This window comes from Typopeltis vanoorti, chromosome 3 (genome assembly GCF_054136105.1).
Source record: "Typopeltis vanoorti isolate ZY-2024b chromosome 3, IOZ_Tvanoo_1.0, whole genome shotgun sequence".
NCBI classification, from domain to species: domain Eukaryota; kingdom Metazoa; phylum Arthropoda; class Arachnida; order Uropygi; family Thelyphonidae; genus Typopeltis; species Typopeltis vanoorti.
The window spans coordinates 146774280-146793536 of record NC_143551.1 but is presented as its reverse complement, the minus strand read 5'-3'; the positions used below and the strand labels follow the sequence as shown (position 1 = coordinate 146793536).

The 19257-nt window shown below is 35.2% G+C and overlaps 1 protein-coding gene across 1 annotated transcript in view; it reads left to right on the top strand.

The window, feature by feature from the left end:
* Pi3K21B (phosphatidylinositol 3-kinase regulatory subunit alpha) overlaps window positions 1–19257 on the top strand; it is a 405502-nt gene that overhangs the window by 144281 nt on the left and 241964 nt on the right. Inside the window, exon 5 of the mRNA XM_090416099.1 lies at window positions 509–612. Coding sequence (XP_090272225.1) covers window positions 509–612 — 104 coding nt within the window. The remainder of the gene's footprint in view (window positions 1–508; window positions 613–19257) is intronic.

Genomic DNA, 19257 nt, shown 5'->3' with positions numbered 1-19257 from the left:
TGTCGCGTAGATGCTGCCGGTGAATAGACGTTTTTCACATGGATTAATGTTATTTTCCCTACATTTCTAGATGAATGCATTGGCTTATACATGTTTTCTTTGCATATTTTAGTTGTGTTTCAAAGGATGTTTGGAGTACACGTGCTATTATTCGGTGTCTACGGTATTTAGCAATGCATGACTTTGATTCAAGATTCAAGGACACTTAAGTTTTCATTTAATTACATTATTCTTTAGATATTTCAGGATACTTCTATCTTAAAATGTAATTTAAAGCCCTTTCTCAGAAGATAACACTTGAATCACAACTCTGAATTTTGACATCCATAAGCAAAAATGCATACCGAACTTATGTGTCCAAATGTAAAGAACCTTAGCACAAGTTCTCTAGAATCTCCAGACAACACAGTAACGTGCCCAGTGAATATGCACAGCCAGTTATGTTTCTGCTGTCGTATTAAAAGTCCCATTACATGTAATCGCCTTACTTCTTGCTTTACTTCTACAGAATGCCATGGTTGCTTCCACAACGTGTGCGTCCCGTTCGCTCCCACTCACGTGTGCCAGAGGTCGGCAGATGCTTTACCTCCAATTACTATTGACAGAGACGTGGTAAGTACACTTAGCTCATTAAATGTAATAAATTTTATATTTCAATTTTTTTTTATTAGCTAGTCCATTTTGTCGTCACTGTGTGAAGCTCAGTTTTTGTTTATATAATAATGCGTCTTTTTAATAATATCTTCATTATTGTAATCGAAGTTTAATTAGGAATTAATAATGTAAGCTCACAGGAGGGGAGTATTATAGGTCGCATCAGAATGTTTTTTACAGCGTGCTACCTTGACTCGGAGAGTTATGCACCCGTTCAGTTTTTGTCCCCAGAGCGAAGTCCTAATCATGCAGCATCTGAAGAATGCTGCTTTCTTTTCATTTATCTATTTGCCGTTTTTGTGCTGAATAAATTGTCTTGCCCCAAACTTTACTGTACTGGGACGAGTGGCATGCTCGTTCCGTCCTAGTTTCGGTATTGTATTAGCGAATAGGTTCAGCCAAATGATGATGAGTATAATAATAAATTACTTCCGTTAGTTAAAAGCTACGCTCTTAGTCCTGTAACAATAACCAGAAAATAAAAATGAAATTTATTTTTATCTTGTGTAATTAGGTTACAATCTCCTAAGTTTGCTATATTAGTTTCTTAATTTCATTAAGAATATTGTCATAAGCGGCAAACTCAAACTGGTGAGTGGGACATTCTCGTCTGCTCACAGACCATAGCTGTTTAGATGCATAATATTCCACTGCTGTTATTGCAGTTACATAGTAAGAACTATGTAACTGCAATGCTGAAAACAAACAAAATGATAGAGAATTGTTAGATCTGTTTACATCTGGGTTATCAATTTAGAAGGGAAAGAAAAACATTACTGACAAACTGAGTGTGATATTTTCTACATAACTTATTAAAATGTATTTAAATATGGTACAGATGTAGTGGAACCATTTAAAGGTACTTTCAAGAGAATGAAACTAAAAATTTGCAGTACTAACAACAAAACAGTTTGTGGGCTATGTGTTTTGATTGGCTTGGGAAATTATTACAAGCTTTTTATTTTTTTCTTGCTTGATAATCTGGATTCTTTCTGTCCTCATTTTTGTGTTGTTACCTGTTCTTACAATATATTATGTGCAGTGTCATAATGATGGTAGGGAATTGCCTTTTTTCTTCAGGCCCCCAACAACCATGAGAAAACAAACACTGGATTTTGGGACAGCCCTTTGAATAAAAGTAACAAATGTGTTTATAGTGTTGACTGCTAGAGTGTGTTGTAATCACAGCTGCAACTTTCAAGTCAGGTGACACAGCTGTTGAAGTAAGAGTGTACGAGTGGAGTGTGTCAGAAGTTGTGTCCTGGAGCAAAGAGCTGTGATAAAATTTTACTGTAAATTAGGAAAAACTGCTACGGAAGCTTACTAAGACCTAAAAAAAAAAAAAAAAAAAAAAAAAGTATACACCGATGAGTGTCTGAGTCATGCACAGGTGTTCCGCTGGGTTTCAACATTTAAAGAGGGAAGGGAGTCCCTGGAGAATGAACCACACTGTGGATGGCCAATTCTCCATGGACAAATGAAAATGTTGAAAGCTAGGGAAATTATTGCCCATGAAGGCGAATAACCACTAGATTACTCGCTCTACAGCTTGGTGTTGATAAAGAAATAGCCAGATTATCTTAGAAATATTGCACAAGAGGAAGATTTCAAGGTTTGTGCTGCACATATTGACACATGAACAGAGAGAGAGAGAGAGAGCACCAGGTTTCATGTTGTCAAAATTTCATTCATTCAGTTCATCAAGCTCATGATTGCAAAGAATTGTCACTGCCGATGAAAGTTGGTGTTTTCAGTTTGATCCAGAAATGAAACAGCAAAGTGTGGAATGTCTCCTCGCTGGCAGAAGACAATCAGGTTGCAAAAATCACATGTCAAAACAATGGTCTTTCAATGCTGTAGAATTATCCACCACATGTTTGTTCCTGACGGCACCACCAGGGGTGCGCCAAGGGTATTTGCCGCCCGGGTGCAAACTTTTATTGGCTGCCCCTTAAAAAAAGAACTAAAAGAAATTACATGTAGCATTTACTACAATGAATAAAATAATAATTTATGCAAACCAAAAGTTACATGTCTTATTTATTAAAAACACAGAATACATAGTTTCGTATAGTTCCTTTTAACATTTTTTCAAAAACAAACAAAAAAAATGAACAATTATTTCGTAATATAATCAAAGATTAATTGCACATGCCTTTATGTAAAATTTACTTGGCATGATTTTTTTGTAGCAATTTGATTCTATGCTAATAAGACTTAAATTGTTGAGTCTATCCTGTGTCATTGTACTGCGGAGATGATTTTTATAATTTTGAGCTTTGAAAAGGATCTTTCGCCAGTTGCAACAGACACAGGTATTGTTAAATAAATTCTTAGTGTTATTGACAAATTGGGAAAAACACTAAGAAGATCATTCGAAAATATATACTGAAGTACCGAAAATGCGTTCATATTCGGATTAAGATAGATTAAAATATTTTCTATTTTCTCGCATAATTCCGAGGAGTTTATATCAGAATCTTTTCCATTTGTCAATTTTATCTCCAAATCTTTACGATTAACAGCATACACTAGAAATATAAATTAAATCAACTTTAATATATACTTTCTGATATTTCGGCAACGTCACATTGCCATCTTCATTGGAAATTTAAGATAAAGACACATGCACGCAAGTACTACATAAAGCAAATGAGAAACGAAGCAAGGAAACTACCGTTTTCCTAAAGTCCTGATGGTGCCCCCTGGTGTGCTATATTAGGTGTTCTTGACCTTTGGGCTGAAGTTCTGATATATGTATCCCAAATTTGGGGCAGTCTCATGCATCCAAATTTGTTGAGGTTTGGCATGTTCCTAAGGGCTGAGGCTGATTCCATGAATAGTCTTTCATATTTGAACTTGCTACGGTGTATTACTGTGGCTTTCTTCCACCTAATTCTGTGGCGCGTATCCAGAGCATGGTCTGCAAGCCCATCTCAGCCCTATTTCAGTTCACAATGAACTCAGCAGTGGCGGCCGGTGAAAATTTTAAGTGGGGTGCTACATATACAAAATTAAAAATAAAATACGAAAAAATTATTTTTTCCTAATCAGTAACCAATTTATTAATAAATAAATTTACATATTAAAAAATTGCTTTATTAAAAATATTTTGCATTCACCACAAACAAACATCAATAATAAAAGTTTCGTATCTCACAAAAATAATGCGGAAGCATATGATACACTGCCCAACCAAGCATCTGTCGGAATGATCTTGTAACGTGCATTCACAAGCGCAAACGGTTATCGGCAAGCCTGGCTGCATTTTCGCCAAACGCATTAATTTTGACACTGCATTAGATCGCAGTGTATTTGTTTCATGTAACCCTCCTCTCCTCCTCTTCCTTATATCCTCTTTTACCTTGCGGTGTCGAGGGTTCATTGATCATCGGACCTTACTCCGTTTACAGGATAAGGTGGTCGGCCTTATGCCCCAGTGTATCCTATGGCCTGTAGTGTTGAGTTCTCAAGGCCAGTTTGCCTGCTTTGCGGGATGAAAACCCCCAGAATAAACTGGGAAAAAACCCTGCTGTCCATGCCCAAGACTGGCTAACTTGGCTATGGCTGAGGAAGATCCTTCAGCTCCTCACGTCACCGACGGGAATCGAACCTAGGACACTCCTTCCCCAGGCATATGGTTGCGAAGCGCATAGCCACTAGGCTAACCGCGCGGACTGTTTCATGTAACGATAATTGAAAAAAATATAATTCTTTTCATATTTTCAACAGTGACATTCATCATAATTCAGCCTTGTATCTATAATAAATAAATAATTATATGTTATTTTAACAGAATAAATTAGATTTGCAAAAAATAGTTCACCCTCGCCATGCACCAATAATAAAAGTTTTGTATCTCACAGAAATAACGTGCGAAAGCATGTGATACACTGCCCAACCAAGCAGTGTTGGAATGACTTATAATGTGCAATCACAAGCGCAAATGAATATCGGCGAGACTGGCTGCGATTGGTTGAATTTGATAATTCCGACACTGCTTTGGATCGCAGTGTATTTGTTTTGTAATCTAAAGCGTTAATCGAACAATTCCAATTATTAACTATTCAATCACTGTTGAAACATAAACTGGAACCTTTAACATGTTGTATTGCATTTATATAATGTTGTAAGCATTGTTATTATTTATAAACACAAACAAAATTTTAATTTTTCATTTTTTCCTTGGGAGTACCGCAGTGTCGCAGTGCTTATGTATGGGCCGCCACTGGAACTTAGGTTATTTTGTTTGGTAGGAAAAATTCTACAAACAGATAGAGGGGACAGCCATGGGTTCACCACTTTCCCCACCCTTGGCCAACTTCTTTATGGAGACTTTTGAAGAGAAAGCCTTAAACTCTGCCCCACAAAAACCTACCATATGGCTTCACTACGTTGATGATGTGTTCGCTATTTGGCCACATGGCCCAGATACACTCCTCTCCTTCTTAACACACTTAAACAACCAACACCCTAGAATCAAGTTCACCCTGGAAAAAGAATAGCCTCCCCTTTCTAGACACACTAGTCACCCACCAACCTGATGGAACTTTTGTTTTCTCAGTTTATAGAAAAACACCCATACCAGCAGATACATTTACCAACAATCCCTTCACAACAATATGGAGTTATTAAGACACTATTCAATAGGGCAAAACTAATTTGTTCAAGCCCTAACTACCGAACTAAATCACATCCTTAACACTTTCTTAGCCAATGGTTACCCCCCCCCAAAAAAAAAAAAAAAAAAAAAATCCAAAAAATACTAAACCCAGTTATCCACAACCCACCTTCCCCTCCTTCACAAAAAGATTACTCTAAATCCATCACCATTCCCTACATTCGAGGCATCTCGGAAAAAATCAATAAAATCATAAAATCCTAAAAAAAACATGACTTGACCTCTTGTTACAGACAATATAGAAAATTGGCATCCCTTATCCGCTCCGCTAAAGACCAACCACTTCCCCTAGACCTACCTCGTGTATACAGGTCCCTTGCAGCTGTAAATTGTCCTACTTTGACCAAACAGGCAGGACAGCAAATATCAGAATCTCAGAACACAAGGACTATATCCGATTTCACCAGTACAGCCACTCTGGGCTTGCAGACCATGCTCTGGATACTCGCCTCAGAATAAGGTGAAAGAAAGCCACAGTAATACACCACAGCGTTCAAATATGAAAGACTATTCGTGGAATCAGCCTCATCCCTTAGGAACATGCCAAACCTCAATAAATTTGAATTTGGATGTATGAGACTGCCCCAAATTTGGGAAACATATATCAGAACTTCAGCCCAAAGACCAAGAACACCTAATATAGCCCACCGGTGGGGGGGGGCACCATCAGGACTTTAGGAAAACAGTAGCTCCCTTGCTTCATTTCTCATTTGCTGCTATGTAGTACTTGTGTGCACATGTCTTTATCTTAAGTTCCCATGAAGATGGCAACGTGATGTTGTCGAAATATCGGAAAGTATACATTAAAGTTGATTTAATTTATATTTCTAGTGTACGCTGTCAATTTCTTAAGTATTTGGTTATCATGTTTAACCAGCATATAAGCCTTTCTACAAGAAATCTTTACAATATTTTTTCTTTTTTCTCCATTGGTTTTAATAAATAAATGTCATTTAAAAATTCAAAAATATCATTATGTTCTTTAAATAATGTAAATCTTTCATCAAGTTTTGAAATAGCTATATCAATTATAACTAAATAAAAATGGACTTTGAAGTTTTGTTCGTGTGATTCAATAACTTCATCTTCACTTTCATACGAGAATAATCTTTTTGTTTTCTGAGGTCTGACTATTGGCATACAAGGAAAAATTGGATCACAATCCACTGTATTTACAATTTCGGTTGCTTCCCTTAATGTATTTTTGAATGTCTCATCTGTTCTACAATCCTTTAAATAATTTTTTAGGTCTATCAACATTTTCATTATTGTTGACATAATTACATCCGTTTTTGCATCAAATTACTTATGACATTAATTTTCGATAAGATTTGGTGCCATATAACAAGAGAACATATGAATTTGAAAGATTTAATTTTTAATAATAATGATTCAGCTTCATTCCTTGTGTCGCTATCTCTTGATTTATCTTGATATAAAATGTATAAAGCATCATATATTTTTTCTAAATTATACCTTAAAGCTTTCACAGCGTCTATACAGCTTGATCATCTTGTATCAAAAACCTTTTTAACAGTAAAACTTGGGCATTCCTCTTTTAAAATTTTCAAACGATAGGCTGATTTAGAAAAAAAATTATATATTTCCTGAATTAATGAAAAAAAATTTGTTATTTCACGCGGAACACTTTGCAGCATCATTTACAACTAGATTAATCATATGAGCAACACATGGTACATAAAACACTCAGGTTCATATCTAATATTCTCTTTTGGAGACCCTGATTTTTGCCCTTCATGTTTGCCCCATTATCATATGCTTGAGCGTGTAAATCGTAAAGATTTTTTATTTTCTGATTGCAAAAAATCTACAACAAAATTTGTTAAACCTTTGCCTGTTGAGTTAGTAATTGAATAAAATCCTAAAAATTGTTCTCTGATTCTGATTTCTATTTTCTTGTCATTATCGAGGTAAACAAATCTTACAACAATACTTAATTGATTTTTCGTAAGATGCCTCTGGAGTGGTGTCTAAAATGATAGCGTAATATTTATTTAATTTTAGCATTTTAACAATATTAGATTTTATTTTTTCTCCTATTATTGAAATTATCTAATTTTGCATTTTTTCACCTAAATAATGTGGCATTTTGTTCTTATCGGTTTGTATTTGACTTATATAATCTGCCATTACATAATCGAATTTTGCTAGTTTCTATTAATTTTAAAAAATTACCGTTGTTGTCTTCAAAAAGTTACCTCTGAAAGCTAAATTTTGTCCTCCTAAAAATTGAACTGTATAAATAATCCTTTCTATTACCGATTTTCACCGATTTTTTTCTAGTTTTATTAATTGCTCATTTACCGCATCTGTTGTATTATTATTTATAAATGACTTTTATAAATCGATCCATGAAAATTTTAAGTGGGAGTGCTGCATATACTAAAAAAAAAACTTTTTTTTCCTTAGTAGTAATGAATTTATTAATAAATAAATTTACATAATTGCTTTATTAAAAATATTTCATCCTCACCATAAACAAACACCAATAATAAAAGTTTCGTATCAATAGCAATGACAAGCGCAAACGAATATTGGCATTAGATCGCAGTGCATTTGTTTCGTATAACGATAATTGAAAAAATATAATTCTTTTCATATTTTCAACAGTGACACTTGTCATAATTCAGCCTTGTATCTGTAATAAATAAATAATTATATGTTATTTTAACAAAATAAAATAAGATTTACAAAAAAATAGTTCACCACGAACACGCGCCAATAAATGTTTCATATCTCACAGAAATAACGAGTCAGGCATAAGATATACTTCCCAAACGGCAGTGTATCTAATGACATAACGTGCAATGACAAGCGCAAACGAATATCGACGTTAGATCGCAGTGCATTTGTTTCGTAATCTAAAGTGTTAATCGAACAATTCCAATTATTAACTATTCAATGAATGTCAAAACATAAGCTGTAACCTTTAACATGTTGTACTGCATTTATATAATGTTGTAAGCATTGTTATTATTTATAAGCACAAACAAAATTTAATTTTTTCATTTTTTCCTTGGGGATGCTGCATTGTCACAGTGCTTATGTATGGGCCGCCACTGATTTCCACGTATGCTATGTTTCAGATTTACTGCCAAAATTTATGTCGTCTGCTTTACATAGTATTTTGCTGATCATATCTTGTGCAATTGTTTTCCGTACCTTTTTATTTAAAATTTTTTTTTAACCTTTAATCATGAATAAAAGAATTAGTGAGCAAAAAACAGAAGTATGAAAATGATTCGAAAAGTAATCTGATTGGAAGAAAAACTTGAAATAATAAAGAAAAATGACCAAGGCAAGAAAAGATAGGACAAGAACACAAAAATGGGTGAATCAACTGCTGAATACAAAGAGAAAGGTAAGGCTGCTTGAAGTTCATCATGCATGCACTGAAAATCAAAGTATTATAATGATTGAATTAGAGAGACTTCTTTTTACATGGATCGAAGATTGTAACCAAAAATGGATCCCACTAAATACTGGCCTTATTAAATGAAAAGCATTTTTTTTTTGTAACCTGGAAAGAAAGGGCTATCAATGATGGAAAAGAAGAAGAATTCCAATTTAGTGCTGGGTGATTTGAACGTTTCAAAAAGAGAAATAGCCTACATAATGTTCTAATCACAGGCTAAGCTGCAAGTGCAGATAAGGAGATATCCAGAGATTTTGAAGAAAATTGTGTAAGAAGGAGACTATTGTGATCAACAAATATTTAATGTCAATGAAACCGGCCTTTTTTTTTTTTGGCCAAATCAGAGAAATCTCAGCCTGGTTATAAAGTCTCAAAGTCGAATGAAATTTCTGCTAGCAATATGCAAGCCATTTGGAAGCACATTCTTCCACATTGTGCAAATGATTTTAGAGGCTTTTCAAATGAATTTAAGTTAATTAAATCTCATTCTGAGTTGAGTGATTCCGACCTGCTAAATTTAGATGCAATGCGGGAAGATCCTGAAGAGTATGAAGAAAATGTAATCACTGGCAAGCCCAAAGAGGTTTCGCAGAAACAATTTGAAAATAGTTTTCGTACAATCAAAGTTTTTAAGCAGCAATGCTTAGAGACTGATCCTGGTAAAGAGAGAACCAGTAAAATTTGCAGAAGAGGCAATAGTTCCATACCGTCAGTTGTATGAAAAAAAAAAGAAATAGAACCTGCCAAACTACATTAGCTCAATTCTTTGTTAAGAAGCAGAATAATAAATTTATATTCTGAATATGTTTTATTGTCTTTCAGCTTCATGGTTTTCCTTTAACTAGGCCCTGAGACAATACCCTAATTCTTTTATAAACAAAAATTTTCTCAGAAAAGAAACCTGAGGAATGAATTATACATTTTCCCATAAGTTATTATATTCGATTAGTGTGTTTTCGATTAATGTGCTGTTTTAAAGAATGCATTATGCGCATTAATCGAGGGATTGCTGTATTTTCACAATCACAAACATCCATGCCCACAGCAGGATTCAAACCCACATACTTTTAGCTGGAGAGCGGATACACTAACCACTTGGCCGGCAATTAAGGAGTAATATAATGTCTATGCATGCATGTGACAGGATACGACTGCAATAACAATTGGTTTCTATTGCATGGCAACCTACTGCATGCACTTTGTGCTGCCTGTGAAGCAGTCTCTGGCTTTGAAGTCGATCTCTGTGATCGAACATCCCATCTATTTTGCCAGATTTGGCTCCCGCAGGCTTTTTTCCTCTTCCCAAAGATGAAATGTGCAGTGTGCCTTGAAAGGGAGAACTTCAGTGACAGTGAGCACGTTCAATGCGGTGTGACCCAGACACTGCAGGAGATTCCCATTCGGAATTTCCACAATGCCTTCTAACCTATACGGCAGATATAAATGTTGTGTGGAGTTGGAGCGAAATTATCTTGAATCTGTGTAATTGACAATTCCAAATATAGTTCTTTGTTTCGATATAATAATTGTTGTCTCATTACTTAATGTGCACATGTGTATGTTCGTTCGTTCTTCTGGCTGCTCTGCAGAATGACAAACCAGAGTTTCAAAGAAAAATTCTGCCAACTCTGTCTAGCTAACTTTGATTTGAAAATCCATTATAAAAAAGAAGTTCATCACACAAATGGAATTTGATCCCTTGGCTCTTTCTGACCAAGGTTCATGGTCATTACTGACTGAGCTTTGTATGCTGAATTATAACTGGGATTTCATTGTTTAGAATGAAAGATAGATATGTACAGTCCTGTCCTCACATGTTGTCTTATATTGAATATGCTTTGCATATGTGATAATAAGGCAATTGATGTGAAGTCATTAGCCTCTGTCTACAAATATCCCAGTTGTGAAGTTACTTCACTTGCAGACTTTGTTTGCTTACATTTGAATATAGGATGAAACTAAGAATATAATTCTTGACATCCTTAATTTATAGTATAACCAAGTGAAAAAACTTTCAAAATCTATCTCTAATCCAGAGTATTTTAGTAATAAGGTTTTATCCCTCCCTTTCCTCTTGTATATGGAAATATGACTTCTGCATTACTTCAACTTTGGTATCACTTCTGGGTCTGGATTATTTTGTATGGGTTTTTCCCCTCCCCCCCCTTTCCTTTTCTGTCCCTTAGGAAGAATTGAGCCTTCCTAACAAGAGATTAAATATGTATTTTATGACTGTAGATCTCTGTGTGTTCACAGGGTGGGTTTACCTGTTCAGAAAAACCAGAGTTTCCTGGTGAAAAAAATCCTCTACCTTCACATGAGATCGGCTAACTCATCTTTAATTGAAAGAGACTAGATAAAGGTTCCTCACATCATGGATGGGAATTGAACCCACCAAAGAGCTTTGTCTATACAGACTGAACTACGGAGGCTCTGGCTCCTGTTGATGAGACATCAATAAAGGTCTGTAAATATATGTGCTTTGCATTATTATTATTGGCTGCTCCAATAATAATAATAATAATAGACCGATTGAGGGGAAACATCCATACCCACGGCAGGATTCGAACCCAAAACTTGTTGGTTGTAGAGCGGGTATGCTAACCACTCGGCCAGCCAGGCTGGTCCTATGGGATACTAAGGTAATTAATATGAAGTTATTAGCCTCTATTAAATCAATGAAATTGATTATATAGCATAAAATAAAAAATTTATAACTATTCATTCATTAGTGTATAGACCAGGCTACCGTGAAGCAATAATATTGCTGGTTTTTCGTTATCAGTGCATGAATCATTATCCTGTAAATAAATATGAATTTCTTTTTCACAGTATCTTTTCATTTTTGATGTCTAGAGTAATACATAAAGATGAGGAAGGTAGTTGTGTCAGTACCTACAATGTCTGTATATGTAGGTACTGACAGACATTTCATATTGTAAACAGATGATGTAAACTTATGGTATCAATTATATTCTCTTCCTTATGATTTTCTTAATAATATTTTCTTTTCTCTAGCTTACTTTATTATAAGATTACAGTATATAATGCATATAACATACAAAATATGTGTTAATTAACTGTTTGTTATCGGTAAGGCTTCTGGTCAACAGTAGGCTATTAGTAGTGAGTCAAAACTTATATGTGGATTTTCGATTGTGTTGGGGGGGGGGCGCGCTCCTAACTGCCCACATTGTTCAAGGGGTAGCTATGTGTATAATTTCATTTCTTAAATCATGTTAGGCTATGAAGAAGGTGTTATTCTAAATTCCAATTCTTTTCGTGCTATGCAAAATTTCTTGGGATATTTAGATTAAGGTATGTGAACTGAAATAAATAACTAAAATGGTCTGAAATCCTAATTTTGCTTCTTTAGTTCTAAGCTTATAGATATTTTGGACATATGGTAATCATTATATATGAGTAGAGAAGGTATTTGGTCATCTAATCAACAAGCTTTAAACTCTTCCTAAGCCACCTGAACAAAGAACACTGATGCATATAATTCATTGTTAAAATTGGAATCCATAACACTTCTTTTCTGGATAAGCTTGTCAATATTTTCCTCAGACTTAGTCCGTCATCTAACCTACACATTTTAGCCATTACATACACTTTGACTCATACTATCATCCAGCACATAAACTAGGTATTGTTAGCACTCTCAGAAGCAGACCTTTAACAATTTGCTCAAATGAGTAAGATGTAAAAAAAAAAAAAAAGAATTTCAGATCGATAGAATTTCGAAACATTTATAAGGAATGGCTATAGATGGAAAATGGTCAACAGAATTTCTCATGAAGAATACAACTTTAGAACGTTTTTTTTTCACTTGATTACAAATTAAACTTACCAAAAAATTATATTCATGTTTAATCCTTTATCCAAGTATGAGCAAACCAAGTTTGCATGTGAAGTATCTTCATGACAAGCTACTTGTATGCAGGGATAACTTCACATCAGCATTCACCATACTGTTTCTTAATTTCCCAATATCCCATAAGAGATTTATGTATGCTTATTTCAACTGGCTGACATGATTTTTCAGGATGAGTTATTATCCTTTTAAAAATAAAATTATATAATAAAAGGCTTCCTTTTGGTTTTTCAAACTGTTTTTCTAATTTGTTTAGTATTCATTGCAATTATATAATATTTTAATTTTACCACACTGCAGCAAAATGCAGACTTGTTCAGTAGAGACAAGTAGAGACTTAGAATGATACCGATTTTCCAATTGGGGTTTATCGTGTCATGCAACACTTTTCCTGCCTATCATTGGACTTCATTTAGTATGCCTTCAAACCCATGTTATTTCCTGCAAAGTATAGCTTGTCTGTCAACCCATTTTTGGATGCCAGTTCTTATCAACTTCTCTAAAATCTTCACCACCACTCCAGAGATACTGATAGGTCAGCAGTTAGATATATCAGTTTTTGCACTGTCCTTGTACAATAGGACTGTCATACATTCTTCTCATTCCTGTGGGATCTTTCTAGAGCTAAGACTCAAATTATATAAATATGTCAAGGGCCTGGCCAGTTCAGCATGTGGAAATTGTAATTAATCTCGGCTTCTTTAGCAATCAGTAGGAATTACAATTACAGTCAATATTAATTGAAATCAAAATATCGCACAAATGAAAGTAGTAGTCATCTTGTTGTAGAACTTTCTGAAACACGCTGATTTGTGTTCTATTTCCATTTGGTAATTTCATTTTCACATTTACCAGATGTTGGCCACATTTAAATTCCTCATGACATAACACTGTGCAAAACTGCATTTCAGATGTTTGTTACCAGTAGCATACTTCTGTATTTCTCCTCTTCCATGTCACTTGTAATTAATAAACGCTTTTACCCATCAGTGTTAGGAGGGCTTACACTACTGAAATTACTGATAGTTTTTCAACTCAAAATTGAGTTGTGAGAAAACTGCATTATATTGAGTCAAGCATCCTACAACTTTCATAAAACTTCCATAATTCTGGAAGTTTCATCATAAGTCTGACAGTTAAAACTCAGCTGAAAAAAAAAAAAAAGATGTTAGTTGAATCTCTAGAAATGATGACGGTTTCAGGAACACATAAATATGTAGGTAATTTATTTATCAGTTATAAATAGCATAGTTTGTTAGTTCAGCTGAGTTTTAACTGTCAGACTTATGATGAAACTTCCAGAATTATGGAAGTTTCATGAAAGTTGTAGGATGCTTGACTCAATATAATGCAGTTTTCTCATAAGTCTATTTTGAGTTGAAAAACTGTATCAAGAAAATGATACAAAAACATTTACAGAATCACTAAGATTTAAGATGCCTAATGATGTATCCCAGGGATCAGTCTTTAGTCATTTGTTATTCAGTCTTTACTTTAATGACATTGGGAAAGATTTGACAGGAGACATACAGCTGTTTGCTGCTGCAGGGTAATCAGGAATATGATTGACTTGCAGAATGATATGAAACTGTGGTCATATGAAAATGGCTGTCAGTTCAGTGTTAATTAACATTTAGTCTACTGAAAGATATTCAGTGGCATATTACAATGGATAATGCTAGGAGAAGCTGACCAGGCTAGAGATTGCTGAGGTAGGTTTAGTAGATAGGAAGTTGACATTCAGGAGACATAGGAAAGATTGTGAATGCAACTCAGAAGATAATTGCAGTGCTGAAATGAACACTGACATGTCAGAATAAGAAAATCATTTTGTCTATTTACAAGGTTTTTATACAACCTCATCTGAACTATTATGTGCAAATCTGGTCTTTGGCTTTTCGAGGTGCAAAGGAGAGTGTTAAAGATGATATCAGGATTTTGGAATGCAGAGTGTGAAGAGTGATTTAGAATTTTTGGACTACAGATGCTAGCAAACAGAAAAAAGGGGGTGATATGATACCTACAAACTTCTAAAATGACTACACACAATAACATTAGATGGAATTTTTAATTTATAGAGGGTAGGGAGAGGGCATCAGTGAAAGTTGAGAATGAATATTGTCAAGAGAGGGATGGGAGCTAGATTTTTTCCCTCAAAGAACAGTGCATGATTAGAATGGCTTACCTTTTGAGGAGGTGGTGAATGCAGATAGTATGAAAAATTTAAAGGAAGGTATGACAGGTGGTTTAAGTGATATGGCTTCCCTTCAACTCTCTAGAAGCCCTTTTAATAATAATTTATTTTTTAAAATAATTTATTATTTAAAATAAACTCCTCTAATAGGGCAGTACTTGACTGTACAAGCATTTCAGATTCAAGAAAAATCAAATAACTGGTGATGGAGATTCTCATTAGTCCAGACACAGTGGCCACTTGTTGCTGTCTTGTTCTCTTTGTGTATGAGTGTGGCAGATGCTCGGCGAACGTTTCTTAACAGAGTGCATTACTTCAAGTATGAAATTCAGAGGTGGCAGTGTGATGGTATGGTCTTGCTTTTCCTGGTTTGGCCTTGGACTCTTTGTGGTACTACAAATATTAAACTTTGAGAGATATCTGAACATTCTGGACAATGCAATGCTTTCTATTTTGTGATGTTTCTACGAACCTGACTATTGTCTCTTTCAGCAAGAACAATGAACTTTGTCATGAGGTTGTTGCTGTATTAAGTGGTTTGTGGGCATGAACGTCACCGCATTCGACTGGCCTCCACAGAGCCCTGGTTTCATCCCTACCAAACATCTGTGGGATGAACTGGAGAAGTGGGTGAGGTCAAGGGACATCCACCCCATAACATTCCAGGGCCTCATTACATGCCTACAGGAAGAATGGTCAAAATTCCTATTGATTGCTATCATACACTTTGGAAAGTATGCCCCTGAGGATTGCTGTCAGTGCAGCGATAAGTTGGGTGCCATGGATGCTTGTTCTTCACACAGTGATGTCCATTGACTTCTTTCCAAGCAGTTTACTTCAGTTCTGACTGTGACTTACAACTCAAATATGACTGGTATATTTCTTGGTGTAGCATACCATTTACACCATATAATTGAAGTGTTTTAAACAGTTTTTCCTCTTTGCACCTTGTCAAATGCCTTTTCCACATGTACAAAATTTAATTATAGACCCTAGTTATATTCAAATGATTTCTCAACTGCTTCTCAGTTGAGAAATCTAGAAAGCTTCTTTTTTTTCTGAATCTACCTTGTTCGTTGCTCTTCTACAATTCTCCCCTCCCACACCAGTTTGTCCAAAATCGTGTTTTTTTTTTTTGGTATAAACTGATTTCCATATGTTACAGTTGTTTTCAGTTTCATTGTCGCGAAGAAGAAGCAAGAAGATTGTCTTGGAGTAGAGTTGTTGGGTTCAGTGAATTGCAGGTGACTGATTTAAGTGGGCATAGTCACGATGAACCAGTAATGATGACTAAACCAGATCCATGCATGTGGTATTCTGCACTATATTTTCCTGTTTCAAAGATGAGGGAGAAAAATCAGAATCAGTAATCCTGGTTTTTTTCCTTGAAATACTCTCCAGCAGACCTGCCAGAGAGTATTACGCATGGAGTATAGCCTCATCGCCTTAGTTGCTTTGGCTATAATTCTCACTAAGAGTAACTGAAACAATTCTTACTCTCTTTCTCTCTCTCAGCAGTTTAACCGAATACCATCAATAATTTGTATGCCTCCAAATTAATTAATAGATAAAATGGATATCTCCTTCTCCCTACAAGAAGATAAAACAATTAATATACTTACTATCCTAGAGGGAATCCAATTTGATGACATCTTGAATATTTTTCTGAGAAGGAAGAAATGGACACTCGCCATCCACAATTCTTCAAAAAGAAAAAATCCAAGTCCAGCGAAAACAAGATATTACATCAGAAGCCAAATGGCACACCACCAAAAATAATGAAAACATTTCTACAATGGAAGTGACAGATTCCATCAAAACTGATGATATCAAGGCTCTTTTGCAGAAGTATAATCCAATATGCTTTTGCCAGCAGGAAACATATCCGAAGCTCAGTGATGATCCAGCATTATGAAATATAACTATCATTCATAAGGACAGGGCAGTGAATGGACCTGCCCATAGTGGTGATGGCATCTATGTGGGTAACCATATCCCATTTCAGCAAATTGCACTTAAAAAAAAACAAACATACAGGCAGTTTCCATTCAGCTTTCAGTCATATATTTTATAACAGTATCTTCTTACCTCCTGTTGCAGATATTTTTTGGGATGACCTTGATGACATCATATTGCATTTACCTTCCCCTTTACTTTTAATGAGAGATTTAAATGGACAGAACACAGTGGAGTGTGGCTGTACAGCATATGCTTGACAACAATAATCTCTCCTTAAACAAATGCCTATCCAAACATTCACTGCCATTGACATCACTGTCTGCTCACTTCCCTCCTCTCTTCAAGTGGGAAATTTTTTTGTGGCAAGTAGATTGACAACTTATTTGAGAGTGATAATTTTCTGTGATCTCCACCTTTTTGCATGGGCAACTATGTACTACATCATGGTTATCACATTGGACATTGAACAAGCTCACTTTTTTAATTTCTTAAATCACTGATTGCACAGCAACCAGTGAAGCTCAGCAGAGAGAGAGATTAGAGTATCTTCTGCATATACATCACGTCCAGGATTATAGGAATATGACTTAAATCTACTTGACACAAATAAATTTTACTTGTCCAAGCCATACTCAGTTTTCATGATGCATTCAATCACATGATCTGTCCTCTAATTTGTTTTGCAAATTAGAGGCCAGATCACGTAAGTATTAACAAAAGACGATTCATCTTGTTAGCAGATGACGTGAACTTATGGTATTGTTAAATACAGTACTGTTATGTATTTTCTCTTCGTTATGAATTTCTTAATAACATTTTCTTTTCTCTAGCATACTGTATTGTAAAAATACAGCATATAATACATATAACATACAAAATATGTGTTAATTGACTGTTTGTTATTGGTGAGGCTTCGATCAACAGTAGGCTATTAATTTTAGGGAAGTCAAAAGTTATGTGTGGATTTTCGACTATCTGCAGTTTAACTCCCTTAACACCCATGCGGTTCAAGGGTCAACTGTGCTTAAATTTTGCAAAGACCTTTAATAGGTTGTCACATGAAAAGTTGATAGCTAAATTGGAATGATACTGGATTAGTGAGTTATTTCTCTCCCATACACAGCTTGCTGATAAGTAAAAGCAAGAGTTGTGTATGGAGTGCAGTATCCTGAAAGAGAAAAGGTACTGGCAGTGTACTGCAGGAGTTAGTTTTGGGACCATTGTTATTAACTTGTACGAGGGTGGTCTGAAAAGTTCTCAGCTTAACAATGAAAAAATGAATTTATAATTTCAAAATTGTTTTTATTTTTCAACATAATCTCCCTTAAGACTAATACATTGATTTCAGTGATGCTCCAGTGCCATTATCCCATCCCTGTAGTGGTTCTCAGTAAGATCTGCAAAATACTTCTCTACAGCTCCATTCACCTCTTGGTTCGAAGAAAACCGCTGACCAGCGAGGAAGAGTTTTAGTTTTGGGAAGAGAGAGAAGTCAGAGGGATCCAAATCTGGGGATTAGGGCGAATGTTCCAACAATTCATAATGCAGTGCCCTTAATTTTTCCCATTGCCAAAACACCTTTGTGGGCAGGTGCATTGTCCTAATGAAAGATGATTTTTTTTCCCCCTTCTGCAAACCGGGTCTTTTCTCACGAATTTTTTTGTCTAGTCTGGTTAAAAGATCGGAATAATATTCCCTGGTTATTCTTTTATCCTTTTCAAGATAATTAATAAACAAAATGCCTTTAGCATCCAAAATATCGATGCCATGACCTTCACTGCTGATGAAACCAAATTTGTTTTCTTTGGTGCTGAACCAAATGCCTTCTGTCCACTGTTTTGACTGCTGTTTGGATTCTGGTGTGTAATGGTGAATCCAAGTCTCATCCATAGTAATAAATCGATGCATAAAATCAGTTTTATTCTTGTTAAAACACTCCAAGCACTGTTCAGAGATTTTCATTCGAGTGTGTTTTTGATCTGCTGTTACCAAGTGTGGCACCTTGTTCAAAGGATTTTCATTTCAATTCTTCATGCAAAATATATCCTACACGTTCTTTTGAAATGTGTATAGTCTCAGCAATTTCAATCACTTTGACTCCCCTGTCATCCAATACCATATCATGCACTTGATCAATGAATTCTGATGATGTTACACTTTTTTGGACGTCCTTCACATGGATCATCTTCAGGGCTGGTATGGCCACATTTAAACTGAGCAGCCCATTTCTTAATTGTCAAAAACAAATGAGAAGAGTGCCCATAAACTTTTGTGCACTTCAAATGAATTTCTTTTTTCGTTACTGCACGATAATCAATTTTATCTATTTCAAAGGATGCAGACAACTGTATAAAACAAACTACTTGATAGAATGACTTGCAATTTCACATGGATGCTTATGACAGATCTACCAACTTAAAAAGAAAGAAATCTTGCCAATAGTGTTGTCATCTATG